Genomic DNA, 15667 nt, shown 5'->3' on the forward strand with positions numbered 1-15667 from the left:
AAAAAAGAATTATAGAAAGAAAGAGTCTAAGAATGTAAATTTGATAGCTCCTGAAATATAAATTATAAGTGTTCCTAAAAAATAATATTTTTTAAAAAGTAAAAAAAAAAAAAAAAAAAAAAAAAGCTGTTGGAATTAGATTAGTCTTCACCGGTTAAAAAAAGGCTGCTGGAATTAGATTAGTCTCACCGGTGGTGGGACCACCACGGTGGTGAGCATGCCAAACACTGTAGCAATACCATGTCCATGCAGAACTTACCACTATTACGACCTGCGGTCAAACGGTTCTAGCAGCCATAGCTAAATCATGGAGGGGTTATAAGTTCTTCGGCATTATGATTTAAAAAATGTTTAATTAAAAATAGAAAGAAAAAAAAATATTATTTTTATAAGCAGAATAGGGGTATAATTTAATCAAAATTATGATTTCACGTAACAAATATTTAATAATAATAATAATAAAATCTTTTTAACATATTTTATCAAACGTCTTTGCAATTTTAAAAACACAATTTTTAAAATCGTATTTATTAAAATTGCAATTCCAAACGAGCCCTTAGTAGATAGCCACTGCAAGGCTACCCAGAGAGTTCTAGCCACGGCCGGCTTAAACTTGTAAGATGATTTTAGTGGCTACCACGCTAGGTGACACTTTTTAAATTTTGTATGTAACAAGCAACATCCACACATGAAAAAATAAGCATGTGTTTAGTTATTTTCTAGAAATGTTTTATTTTTTGAAAAGGATTTTGTGGTTTGTTTAGTGTTGAGATCATTTTTAAAAAAAATATCTGGATAACTGACAATTTTAAAAAGAGTTTATTGCATTTGAGAGACGAAAAACTGGTTTTTAAAAATTTAGCCAAAGCCACCGGAATGAATTTCTGTTTAGTTAATATGATCATATGTTTATCATTAAACATAAGAGAAGCAATAATTGAGAAATAAATAAATATAAATCTTCAAATTCTAACAACTCCTTATCCATCTCCATCAATTATTACCTATTTTTCTACAATTTTTTCTAATATTTTTTTTAATGTTCTCTGATCTTATGTGTATATTATTATTTTTTTAATATATATATATGGAGAATTGAAATTTCTAACAATATGCTGCCCAATTTTCATATTGTGTGTCCATATAGTATTTATTTGTCCAAATAAACCTACTCAGAAAGATAAATTTTTGAAGTTTAAATTTAAAGTTTAGTCATGAGTTAGCGGATTGGTTTTAAATCTAACTTGTAATCTTGTAGTTTTATGTTACGGTTGCTTCAGAATTTTGCTATGTGATGTAAGAGCTTTATGCTTGTATTATTATTGAATGAAATGTTATGTTTTTCCTTAAAAAAAAAAAAAAAAAAAAAAAAAAAAAATCTTATAAACTTACAAAACCTATTTATCCAAATAAATAGTATAATATGAGATTTATACAATTATATTATATTATATAAAATCCCTCTCACAACTGTCCGGGCCCCGGCGGCCGGCAGTCAAGCACTAATAATTGCTGGAAATTCCCCATTCGTTTCCCTTGCCTCTTAAAATCAAAGGACTGCACGTGGAGGAGTGTAACAGGTTGATTTGGCCTTTGAAAGAACTTCTCTTTGAATTCTATCCTGATGGCCTCGTTTGCCAAACAGTCGGGGCCGGCACTGTAGCTGGAATGACACTGTTTCAACTACAGTGCCAGCAGCAAAAATTGACTTTTTACTTAATTTTTTTTTTTTTAAAGCAAAATATTAAAAAAAAAAATGGGGTGGCCAGACCACCCCATTTTTGTATAAGGTGGCCGAAACCACCCCCAACTCCTTGGGGGTGGTCCGGCCACCCCCAAATGCACCCGATCTCTCTTTCTTTGGCCAAGGGGGTGGTCCACCCCCTTGGCCATGGGGGTGGTTCGATCACCCCCAAATCGGCCAAGGGGTGGCTCCAGCCACCCCCTTGGCCAAAAATGGGGTGGTCCGGCCACCCCATTTTGGCCAAGGGGTGGCTGGAACCACCCCATCTTTCTCCTCTTTTTTTTTTTTTTTTTTTTTCTTTTTTAATATTTTGCTTTAAAAAAAAAAATTAAGTAAAAAGTCAATTTTTGCTGCTGGCACTGTAGCTGGAATAGTGCCGTTCCAGCTACAGTGTCGACCCTGGCTGTTGGCAAACGAGGCCGATATGCATGGTAATCGATTTGTGCGAAATTCAGGGCCTTTCGCGTTATGGAATATTTCGGCATGGTGGATACGATAGAATCTAATAGAAAAAATAAAAATAAAAATAATAATAATAGAGTTTGTAAGAAATACATTTTTTATACGACTAAATACTTGTTTGCCTCTCTCGGGTGGTTTAATTTTTTAATATAATTAATAAGAAAATATGTGCTTATAAATAAAGGTTAAAAACCTTTTTGCAGCAAGGAAATCCCTCAAAAAAAATATGTGCTTATATATATATATATATATATATATATATATATATGTGTGTGTGTGTGTGTGTGTGTGTTGGTTTGTAGAAATTTTTTACCAACTTCTATAAATAAAAATAAATAAAGAAATAAATAAAGCTCAAACTTATTAGGATTGGCTTCTTTTTTTTTTTTTTGGAGCAATACAATAAGATTGACTTGTTCATTCGTTAATGACCTTTCAAGTTGTCATCTGCGATCACAATAAAGAATTGTCAACACAATGCTACCAAAGAGGTTCATTACAAACTCTTATATTAATGCAATCTACGATCAAATTGGAGTTTTCTAATTTATGAATTTTAGAATAATTATTTATTTTTAAATGTATTACTTAAATGGGAGCTTCCCTTTCTTTCTCAACTATTGACTTTTTTTTTTTTCCCCCTTTGGCTTTAATACATGGACTGATTTTAAATTATCAAAGAAAAAATATAAAATCAATCAACATGGTTTATGTGATTTACAATCAGTTTCATATGGTATCAAAATAAACTCAAGAGTTTTTTTTTTTTTTTTTTTAACAAGAATCTTGTCAAATTTCATTGATAAAAGATCAAGAGTATAAAACTCTTACATCACATCTGATAAATCATAGATACAATCAGAAAATTCTTATAATCAAGTACTATCTAGGACTTCGAATCCCCCTCTCCCCTCTTATGAGAACATGTCAAAAAAAAAAAAAAAAAAAATACTATCTATGACTTCAGCTTTCGCTAACCCACGTACAGTTACATTTATGAAACAGATCTGCACTGGGCAGATTATATCTAAGACATGGGTAGCCTAAATTTTCAAACTTTATTTTTCAGTCGTGAGAGATAATCCCCTACACCAATCTACTCATCCTCGGCCTAAAAGATCAGGAAAACAACTCACGTCCTCGACCCAAAGACCATGACAAAAATAACAAAAAATCAAAACTAAAAACTAAAAAAAAAAAAAATCCCTAATACAAGCAGTAGCGGAGGAGCACGACATCGTAGACATCCCTGAGAAAACACTCCTTGGCTAGTGAAGATGAGTAGATTTGAGTTGAAAAACTAGATCTAGATCTAAATCTATAAACTAGATTTAAATCAAAACCGCCAGAAACGGAGTCAGAAAGAGACTACACATAAGACACCGAGCATTGCTACCAGGGGAAGAGGAACAAGGAAGGGGAGGAGGGCGATAGATGTGTTATTAACTCAGAGGTTCTTGAGGTATGCCAAAAAAACAATTTACTCCCTACAGTCAAATTCCCCTAACTAATTTAATAGATTATGTTAGTGTAACACTTACTTAAATAGCACACGTGACACAATTTTATTGGTTATAACATTTTACCTTATCATAACATGTTGTTGATGCACGTTTTTCTCTCAATAGTTTTCGATTTGTGTGATCTTCACGTTCTTTTGTGTGATCTTCACGTTCTTCGAGGCGTCTGTGATTATCAATCGGGTCTCCGATGCTTAAGTTAGCAGTCGTATATGGAGTCAAAATGTAGCCAGAGCTAGCATTGTATATCAAAGAAGATCCTCTTACCGATGTCTTTAGTTCCCTTTTATAGGGTTTTTCTGTAACTGCTTCCTTGATCTTCTCCTTTCAGATGATTGAAGAATCATTTGGAATAATGGGGAGATAATGTGAGGTAGTTAAGATAAGGTAGGACCTTATAAGATAATGTATGACCTTATGAGATAATTAAGGGTTGTTGAGAGATAGTGGGACCCATGGTGGATTTTATCCCCAACACATGTTAAGTTAGTTGACGGAATTTGGTTGTAGGGATTTTTTTTTTTTTTTGGATACCTCAAGGATCTTTGAATTCATTTTGACAAGGGAATTAATTACAAATTAAATAAACTATAATGACTAATTTTACATTTTTTTGTTTTTTTTTTTTTTGGTTTCTTATAACAAGGTGGATGGTGAGGTGTGGGTTCAAGGCTTAAATTGTATGGGTACCTACGCCCATTTGACCCACAACAATTGAATTTAGTTTTGAGACTCTAAGAGCATTCTTAGCGGTTTCACCAAATTTTACTCACAAAAATAGCAAAATATTATATTTCTCTATTTTAGTTATCCAATTTTTTTAAAGCACCCATGCAGTTTTATCATTTTAATTATCAACTTTTACTATTTTATTTAAATATTATTATTTTTTAAAAATTTCTTTATTCTTCTTCTAACCGATAAGTCAGGGTAGCATTTTTGTTGGAGCCACGTTTTTAGTAGAATTTCAAATTCCTTTTTCTTTCTTTTATTTTTTCTCCGGTAAGTAGAGAGTTTCAACTTTCAAATTTATCTAGGAATCAAGTTTTATTTTTTTTTATTTTTTGGCTATCTGTTAAATCACAAAACTAAGTCACTAATAACCAATATACTAAGTTTTAAATTGGTTCGGATTGATATATTTCATAAAAATATAATTTTATATGTTAGTATTTTCTGTTGGTTTAAAAAAGTGATTTGATGTGACATAAAAATAATTTTATTTTTATTTTTATGTTTTTTAGAAAAATTTGTTAATATTTTTATTTTAATATATATATATATAAACAAACGGAGTCCGTACCCCTGTGAAGGAAGCTTTGATTGTTAAAGAATGACACTGTTTTGTGGCAATGCAACTGTTGCCAAAGGCCATTGGGCATGTACTACAAACCACTGTGAAATGGAGATTATCCATTGCTTTTTGAGAGGTAAAATTGTCGTCGTCTCACTTTTTGTGAACAATTTTACCAGACCGACTTCTCTCCATTTATGAGTCATATTGTGAGACGACTTTTTGTGAACAATTTTATCAGACCAACTCCACTCCATTCAATTGAAATGAAGACTATCCGTTTCCAATTCATTTTCATGTACAACAACTCATTAATGCAGCATTTATGGGGTGTGAAATTGTAAGTTGTTTTCTCCATTTGTCATGGAATTGGTTCAATTGGTATGGTATGGATTTTAATCTTGGTGGTATTTACATTATATCTAAGGTTCGAATTCTTATGAGTCATATTGTGAGACGACTTTTTGTGAACAATTTTACCAGACCGACTCCTCTCCATTCAATTGAAATGAAGACTATCCGTTTCCAATTCATTGTCATGTACAACAACTCATTAATGCAGCATTTATGGAGTGTGAAGTTGTAAGTTGTTTTCTCCATTTATCATGGAATTGGTTCAATTGGTATGGTATGGATTTTAATCTTGGTGGTATTTACATTATATCTAAGTTTCGAATTCTTATGAGTCATATTCGTTGAAGTTTTATAACTTTTATCTGATTCATGTAGAAGGGGGCGATCTGCACAGATTTAGAGATTATCTAATAGGCAAGAGGGATAAGTACACAAAGTAACTCTCCCTTAGAAGATTGTTTATATATATATATAAAAGTAAACGTTATAGAAACACCAACAAAAAAAACACCATAACTATATATAAGCAAATTAACAGTAAAACCCGATCTAGATAGATCACTAAAGCCGATCTGAAAGGCAAAAGCCCGAGCGAAAATGCAACCGCTTACGAGCAAACTGAAGATTCAGTACTTCAAATCAACTTTTTACTCCTCTACACCCACTCTGTGTTTATAGAAATTTTCCTATTGAGTATAAATGAATGAATTAGTACAATTTTAGAATGCAGTTTGGTGGCTAATATGCATTTACAGATTTCTTAACTAAAATAATTAGACTAATGCTAGGAGGAGGACTAGAATCCTCCTTAAGTCATCTCACATGTGATGTACCTTTTAAAATCACCAATAAATCAAAATCAAAATGATAATTTCAAATTCAATAATTATTTTCAATCAAGAATTTAATTGTAACACTACCAATATGATAGATTTTAGTTGTAACACTACGAGTATGATGTACCTCATTATACAAATTTACAAATTCCTTAGTTATGCATGGTACCATCTGATTTCCATGGGACTTGCAGATTCACCCCTTGAGAAGCATCATTTTCACAACTAACTTTTGTGATTCATTTACTTGCTAAATCATGAATTCAAAGCGATTAAAATTGAAATAAGATTAAACGTAGGAACCAACAACTAAGTAACAGCTTAACTTTATGCAATAAGGATTAGAATATGAATAAATTTGTGGAGAAAATTAATACATCTATTTTCTAGAAAAGCTAAATGATCAAAAATTCAAGACAAAAATCGATTCACGCATTCCCAAAAGACACATTAGAATCCCGAAACCCAGAGCATTGATCATCTAACTTTTTTTTGGAAGAAATTAAATTACTTCAAAACTCATTTATTTATAGACAAACCGTTGTACAGAAATGCAAAGTGAATTCATGTTCAAAACTATGAATTCAACTCACCATTTTTCTCGTCTCTTCTCGATTAGATGTTCGTACAAGTAGGGTCGACACAAACTTATACAAGCTCTAAGGGTACACGAAAAGCATTGTCTTTGCAAGCTCTAGAGCTTGCTTGCGCCCGAACAGCTTCTCCACAATTGCAAGTGCAAACTCGATGGAAGTTCCTGGCCCTCTGCTGGTGATGAGATTGCCATCAACCACAACCCTGTTTTCAACTTCACTCGGATCTGACAGCTTGTTGCACAATGCAGGAAAAGCTGTGGCCTTTTTACCCTGGATCAAAGCAATGCATATTTTTCAACTGAGGCCATCGAAATGCAGAAAAATATGAATGGAAGAAACAATTTACATTATAAAATTCAACAATGCTTTGAAAACAGTATTATAGAATACGGGAATAGCATTAAAAAGCAGTGGTTAATCACAATATAGATAGGAAAAAACTCAATGAAGTCTCCAATGAATTTGCGCTTTGCGCACCAATTTCAGAAAGGGATTTCATTCCAAATCTTGTAATTAATAGATAGAGTCACACATTATATAGTCTCTTTCATAAAGATTGTGGTGAAACTGGTTCAAATAAAGAAGGTAACGTTGATCTGTACCTTGAGTAAGCCATGGGGTTCCAAGACTAAAGCTGGGGATGCACATATTGCTCCATAAGGTCTATTTGATTCCTTCTGCTTCTTTAGAAGGTTCACAAGTTTTTCAGAGTTTGTGAATGCTTGGGCACCACCCAGTCCACCCTGCAAATTTACAGAAAGTAGTTATGCCAAACAATTGGTCGTGGCCAAGTAGAAAGCTAAAACCCCCAACTTACTGGCAACACTATTAGGTCAAACGGAAGATTAGTAGCCTCATCGAGGAGCACATCCGCCACTAGTTTAACTTGACGAGAAGCCAGAATTTCTAGTTTGTCCTCAACAGAGGCCACCACAACATTTGCTTTTGCTCGGCGAAGAATATCAATGATCATCACAGCTTCCATTTCCTCAGTGCCATTAGCAATAGGTACAAGAATCTGAAAAGAAAAGCACCAGACACCCGTAATTCCCTATACACAAACAATATAAAAACAAATGCAAGCAAAAAGCCACGTTCGTAGAGAGAGGATATACCGAGGCAAAGAGAGTGATACCTACAATTTTGTTAAACACAACCCTAGCCCCATTTATATCAATATAAATGTCTATTTTAGTCTTGAAGACTACAATAAAGCTATGAAGATATTGTCTAACACATTGCTGGAGCCAAGAAATTCATACACGCTGTGATTCATTTCATGGTTGGTTCTTAGATTTTGTAAATATGTACCAGCATAATCTCAAGAGGTAAAAATAAAGACAAATAAATAAACATCTGCTGTATTACTGGGACAGCAAGAAGCATACATCAAAGCCCAAAGCTCACCTTGGGGCAATCGTCAAATGTCCACTCAACCGGATTTAGCTCCCTTATGGTATATTCCTCCCCATGGTTGGAACGCATAACCTGAGAATGAGACAACAGTGATGCACAAGGCCCAAGGAAAGAGAAGAGAGAAGAGGAGAGGGGGAGGGGGGTGTTCATCGTGCCAAAAAACAAAAAACCCAAATACAAGACTATCTAAAACAACTGAAGCACGAAGGTCAGAAACTTGCATATGCGAAAGCACCATTGCATTTTTCAAACAGCTATAATAACAACTTGGCACTTTTGCAGCCCCAAAATGGGGGGGGGGAAAGAAAGGCAAGCATTTCAATCCCCCTAGAGGCAGTATTTTGGGTTGATCACTGAGTTATTGAGTGCATGTATCACTTGAACCATCTTCCAGCAATGAATGAGAGACTCGGATTATGGCAGTCGTTCATATCAGCTGAACAAAGTCAATCAACTAACTTCCCAAATAAGTTTTACTTGATCACAAATTCAACTTTTCTAACACTGAAATGAAACTATAGCCACCTTACCGGCTCCTTCTTGGACACATATTGAAACAAATAGAATTGTAAGTAATCATGGAACTGAGGAAATTAAGTCCTTCAGCCAGGTAAATAATTAACTAAAAGAATAATAATGAACATCTGTAAAGCTCAAAACTTGAGTTTGCAATAAGGCTATTTGAAGATATCTTTTTCAAGTGTTACACTTAATGTTCCAGGCTTTCTTTTACTCCAAAAGCTTTTACTTTCTTCTCTGATAAGTAAAGAACTGATCAATAAGCACAAAGACAAAGGGATATCAAAAGCCATCAGATGCTATGTCTCGGCCATTAGCATTCTCCTTAAAGAGATTCTTTACCAAATTTAGATCAAATTTCCTCTTTTGCAGTGAGTCAAGCATTGTAGCCACTTGTTGAGAATGGCATTCAAAATCTTAACACTCCTCCACCAAAGTTCCTTGCCTAAAGAAACTCTTTCTATGAGATTCCCCAAGATGCTCCATAGCCTTTTTTTTTTTTTTTTGACAGGGAACCTTGACAAGGCAGGGCCCTTCGAATCCATCCTTGCAGAGTAAACCTCGGACCCGTGCACTATACCCTCAAAAGTTTTCCTACACGGATCAGGGTAAATCGCAGGCTTTTCACACTAGGGGATGTGGCTCCAAGGGGGAGTTTGCACCTAGAAAGTCTTGAACTTGGGATCTAAGGGGTGATCCTCCATAAGACCACAAGCCTCAACCACTAGGCCAACCCCTTGGGGTTCTCTATAGCCATTCTTTAGGGTGTATCAGAACATTTGGCTCCAGAGAATACCATCCTCTAGATTATTTACCATTTTTTTTATCTTAACCTCAGAAGGGTATTACATTTCCTCCTCAATTGCACCGCAACAATAGTAAACCAGATATTCCAGCAACCTCTATTCAATCTCCTAAAGTTCAGACCCAAAAGAAAAATAATTACTGAATGCAAATATCTAAAAATAATATTTATGACAGATCACCAATTCTCTGTTAATGATAACTCAACGAAGACCATATCAAACTCTGAGTAGCTACCCTGGCCAACAGATTTTTCCGTAAAACTGCATGCATATTCTTTCCTTCTAATTTTTTATTTTTTATTTTTATTTTTATTATTTTTATTTTAAAAAAAAAAAGAAAAGAAAAGAAGAAGAAGAAGAAGAAGAGAGAGATAGGAGGGAATGCAAGTAAGAAAAAGAATATACTAGAGAAAATGTAAATACCATTGGCCCAGAAACTTCATTAGCTTTCTCTTTCCCGTACAATTGCTCAACCAGCGCAACAGAAAACTCCATGGTAGTTCCAGGTCCACGACTTGTGACAACTCTGCCATCCACTTGCACTCTTGATTCGACGGCAGTTGCACAAGGGGCTAATTGCTCCATAAACGATGGATAACAGGTTGCCTATCAAAACCAATACACCCAAAACTTTTGATTTAAGTCATTACAATCAGGAGATCATTTTCAACACAGATAACAAGTTAAAATACACACTCTGATGGCTGAGAATGAAACAGTTAGCTAGCTTACTTTCAAGCCCTTCAGCACACCCCATGGCCCGAATGCCACTGCAGGTGAAGCGCATACTGCAGCATAAAGCCGCCCATCTGCTGCCTGCTTCTTCACCAACCCTTCCAGAACAGCACAATCTCTAAGATGGGTAGCACCCGGCATGCCTCCCTATAGGATAAAAAAGCAAATAATTGAATGCTATGTTAACCTCTAACACAACTCAATGAATAAGAAATTAACAGTATTAGTAGAATCTTGTAGCTAGTGAATGAATGATACAAAGAGAGAGAGAAAGGAAAAGACCTCATCCCGTCAATTTATCAGGGCTCTCAGTAACCAACTAGAAAAAAGTAAGCACTACTTGGTGATTGGAAAAGGTTGGGTGGGGAGCTGCTGGTAAAATTATGAAAATGATGCTTCTCCAGGGGTGAATTTGTAAGTCACATGGAAATCATATAGTACATACCAGTGCATATATGATTTCATGCACAATATAAAATGGAATCATCGGAGAACGTAGTAGCCATCAAAACAAACGATAGCTAACCTTTGAAACATGATGAATTATGGAATCCTAAGATGAATTGATGTCATCCAATCCATTGATTGTCCAACTATATGTGATTCTAGTTGATTGATTACCAGCTCCAAACTGTTCTTAATTTACAATTTGAAATCATAAAACTGTTAAGATGGAACGGCCAAACACGCCCTTAGACATTGCTTCATAAGAAATCAATGCTCTACAAACCACATCAAAGTAACTTAAATTTATTATCTTACTTTCTCCTATAAAATCATATTGTCCTACCTTTTTTTTCCTGAGCAATCATAATGCACTTCACCATGTGCAAAAAAAAATTCTTTCGTTTTCCTTCCCTTAGGCTTTTCCACAACAAAACCAGAAAAGTACAAGTGCTGCATTCACACAATTTAACAGTGGCCAACAGATACATAAAATATATATTGAAATTAAATTTTGTTTTTTTAAAAAAAGAAAAAAATCATTCAACAAAGCAAGATTTGCCTTGATGAACAAGTTCCACAAATTCAAATGTTAAATAAAAAAAAAAATTCAAAAGAAAGGATGCCTAATTAACTTGTCAAAAACAACCATCAAAAGAAGGTAGCAAGCTCAATCAACAAGCACCACACACAGAGGAGAGAATCGTACAGGTAGAGTGATGAGATCGAAGACGCCGTCAGCGCAATCAGAAACCAAAGAATCGGCGACGATCTTGACGCCGTGGCCAGCGTCGACGCGGAGCTGCTTCTCCACAGAAGCCACCGTAACATCAGCTCCGGCTCTTCGCAGAACGTCAATCGTGATCACCGCCTCCATCGGCTCCGAACCATTTGCAATCGGAACCAAAACCTAAAAACACCAAAATCAGTCAACCAAACGCCTTTCAACAGGAAACTCAAGAAATCAAGACTTTGCTTTTCCATTCCATTTACAGCATTAACCTTTCGCGCAGAGGAAGCCATTGTAGCCGAGACGGAGAGGAAGCGCTTCTTCGGAGAAATGACTCTGTTTATGTGAGAGAAGCGAAGGAGAGAGTAGTGAGGGGCGAAGTGACGCAATGCCATTTCCCAGTGGAGAAAAAGTATATATATATGAATGTTCCAGGGGCTTCTGGGCGAGGAAAGTTGAGAGCTAGTGTAGCGTGCGGATATGGCGGCAATGGGTCTGGGGTTCTTTCTACGGTTGATGTTTGTCCGGTTTAAGATCATTATTCGTTGTGATTATGCCACGTAAGCTATCAGTAACAGCGAAATTTATCATTTGTACAGTTTGGGAATGCGAGGGAGAGTATGGGCTCGCTTAGGCCCAATGCTAAGCAAATTGCAAGCGTAAAGAGCCCAATTTCTGTAGCCTTTCCTTTCAAATCCTTCACCTTTTAGGCCTCGTTTGATTTGCAGATTATTTAATTATTGAAAAAAATGTTATGGCAAGTTTTATCATTCTAAAATGATTATGGCAAGTTTCATCATCCTCGACTCCCTACTGTGCTGTGCTGCTAGCATCACAAAAGTGAATTTATTTGTTGTGCATTTTTTTTTGTGCACAATATGTAATTTGATGGGTCGCTTTTAATTTTGTGTTCGAAAGTATTTTTGACTAGTCTCGTATTCTCTCTTCTTTTGGATAAAGAATGAGAATCATCCATCTTTATAACCCTTACTTGCTTAGAAAAAAAAAATAATAATCATAAAAAATGATTTTACAAAGATGTAAATCACATAGTTTCTTCTGAAATATATATATATAAGTATGAACTTTTTTACACTAGAAGACAATTCAGAAAGTAATAGCTTCGTTTGGCAAGGGGAGGTCCAGCACTGTAGCTGGAACAGTACTGTTCTAGCTACAGTGCTGTCTGACAGCACCCTTGACTTTGCTATTTTTTTTTTTTTAATTAAAATCGAGTTAGCCGCACGTGATTTTTTTTTTTTTTTAATTTTTTTTTCAAAGCAAATAAAAAAAAAAAAAAAAAAATTATGGAGGAGAACGATGGGGTGGCTGAGCCACCCCATCGTTCTCCTCCATAATTTTTTTTTTTTTTTTTTTTGCGCTTTGAAAAAAAAAATTAAAAAAAAAAAAATCACGTGCAGCAACTCAATTTTAATACTTTGTTTTTTTTTTTTTTTTTTTTTTTTAAAAAAAAAGATTGCAAAGTCAATATTAGTGTCTGACAGCACTGTAGCTGGAACAGTACCGTTCCAGCTACAGTGCTGGCCCTCCCCTTGCCAAACGTAGCTAATAAGTTATCTATTTTGAGGTTGAGAGAACAGTTGACAAAACAAGTTAGATAAAAATCAATGGCCCATCACAGACATGCCGTACATATGATCAAAATGATGTCATTAGATATATTTCTTTCATTTAGCAAAGCTCATAACATGAAGTGTACCATGCTGCTAAAAAAAAAAAAACACGAACTGTACTAATTTGATCATGTTCGTCTCATGTCTTGCATACGTACAATTTTCCCGTTTTGTTGGCCTCAATTCAAGATTAGTGACGTGAACATAAATAATAATTATTATTATTTATGGGGAGTTAAAAGGGTAGACTTGAAAGATTAATTGTGATTATTCTACGTATCACCTATTTGTTGGAAGCCGCATACGAGAAGTCTAGACGATAAGAACAGTAAGCGTTCTCTCAAGTTTGACTGAACCGTAATTTGATCTAGCCTCACCAAAACATCAATAAAAATTTAAGACGACTAATATTAATAAGATATATGCAGAAATTAGTTGAAGTCCTAATAAATGATGCAGAAGCTAAAAATGAGCTAATTCATAATTGTACCATAATAGCCCGCCAGATCTTTTTGACCAATGTACGGGCTTGATTTCATGTACCATTTAACATGACTATAAAGCACACTAACTTAGGATGCACTAGGACTAGGTTGCCCAAGATTTCAGCAAAGACTAGTGGTACGTACACCTTCATTAATTGTACTTTTATTTATTTATTTATTTATTTTTATAAGTCGTACTTTTATTTATGAGTAAACCTCCTATGCGGTCGGGCTGCAAAAGTAGTCTTTTGCAGCCCCCAATAGAACATTGACACATAGGAAAAATGTACAAAACTATCTTACACCTAAAACACTAGATTCTTCCTCCCATTTCTTCTTCTCTCCTATTTCTTCCTTCCTCCCGACAACTCCTCTTCTTCTTCCTCCCATTTCGTCCTTCTTCTCTCCCACGCTGGCCGTGGGTCACACCAGATTGGGGAAACAAATATTCTCAACAATCAACCCATTAAAATCCATCCAAAACCCATTCGGCCAAACCATCCCCATCCCAAACCCATTCAGCCAAACCATCCCCAAAAGCACTACTACAAACCAAACATCAACACCAATTTCACAAAGAACATAGCACTACCCACTCGATTAAGAACACCCAAAATCAAATACCCAACTTAATTCAAGAATCAACAGCAAAGGGGATGAATTTTACCTTTGAAGAACCAAATCATTTCATCCGACCGAAATGGGGAAAAACAGAGGAGGACGAGAAGACCTGCAATCAAAAATGACATTCAGAAGAAAGTCTCCGGCGCCGTGGGATGCTGCTGGCCGGCGCCGGTAGTTTGGTTGTGGGTTTGCTGGCCGGTGGTGTTTTGGTTGTGAATTTGCTGTTATTTGGTGTTTTGATTTTATTTTGTCAAAATGAGCTTGGTGATGTGTCACTATAAGAGTGGATGCTGCAAAACAATCCTTTTGCAGCATGACCGCATAGTAGGGGCTCCCTTTATTTATTTATTAGATTGGCGTCATTGTGTCATTCTGCTATTACATTAACAAAAATAAAATAAAATAAAAAAGCAAATAAACACTTTTGTATTTACTCAAAGAGATGAGGGTAAAACGAGAATATTATTTGTAGAACAGAAATGTTACCTGCTACACCCTCGTCCCAACTTATTTTAATGGGTTGATGCCATAATATCTAACAGTTTTTAATTTATTTTTTGGAAAAAGTCTACACATTGTCATCAAATTATTACTTAATTGATAATATTTTTTTACAGACTTTTAATTGAGACAATGTTCGCCCTAAACTACAAAAAAAATTGTCAATGTCCCATTCAAGGCCAACAAAAAAGACAAAAATAGCCCTACATTTTTGTCAAAAAGATAAAAAGTAGTCCTATAAAAAACAAAAACTTTTTTTTTCCTTAAAAGAAAAAGAAAAGTTTTAAGATTTTCACTTCAGTTTTTATTTTTATTTTTATTAAGGGTGTTTTTATCCTTAAAATGAGGATATTGACAATTTTTTATAGTTTGGGAGTGACATTGTCACGATCGAAGTTTTGAGATGATATTATCAATTAAGTAATAGTTTGAGGGTGATAGTTTAATAGCTGATTTAAAAGCTGACTGGCATTTAACGCATTAGTGAGATAGAGTGTAGTATGTAGGATTATTCTTACCCAAAATAAAACCAAAGTTGCATTATTTTGTTTCCATTTGCCATCTTTTATTAATGTTAGGGAAAATTCTTTTCCTTCTCTCTTGCTCTTTTCTTCCCCACCCCAGCCTCACTCCTATGCCAGAATAAAAACCCAAATTGTATACAGGAGAATGAATTAAAAAGCCATAAAAGACCCTTTCTCAGCAACTCTCTTTGCCCATATGATGAGTTCTTCCTCTTTGGTGGCGAATAATATATCCAAAAATGTTAGTATTATTATAGCATTATGGGATCTTAATGCCCCCAGGCTCCAGCTACACTGACTACACCTCTTTGTTTACCATAAACTATTCAGAAATGGCAAAAGCAAATCAAAAACCCATGACCAATATCAGGTGCCAGAATGATAATCCATAAAAAATGAAACATTTTTTTAAAGAAAAGTAGTTTTTGAGGGTACAAAAAGAT

At 34.9% G+C, this 15667-nt stretch overlaps 1 protein-coding gene across 1 annotated transcript; it reads right to left on the reverse strand.

The window, feature by feature from the left end:
- Positions 1–6712: 6712 nt before the first annotated feature.
- Positions 6713–11872, reverse strand: DJ1B (Class I glutamine amidotransferase-like superfamily protein). The gene is made up of 8 exons (XM_059588572.2): positions 11729–11872; positions 11436–11636; positions 10280–10429; positions 9971–10153; positions 8214–8294; positions 7624–7824; positions 7409–7549; positions 6713–7076 (listed from the first exon to the last, which is right to left on the reverse strand). The coding sequence occupies exons 1-8, from the start codon at positions 11849–11851 to the stop codon at positions 6870–6872; spliced, it is 1287 nt and encodes a 428-aa protein (XP_059444555.2). The 5' UTR covers positions 11852–11872; the 3' UTR covers positions 6713–6869.
- Between the last annotated feature and the right edge of the window lie 3795 nt (positions 11873–15667).

The sequence above is a fragment of the Corylus avellana genome, chromosome 3, assembly GCF_965113065.1.
Source record: "Corylus avellana chromosome 3, dhCorAvel1.hap1.2, whole genome shotgun sequence".
Taxonomy (NCBI): Eukaryota; Viridiplantae; Streptophyta; class Magnoliopsida; order Fagales; family Betulaceae; genus Corylus; species Corylus avellana.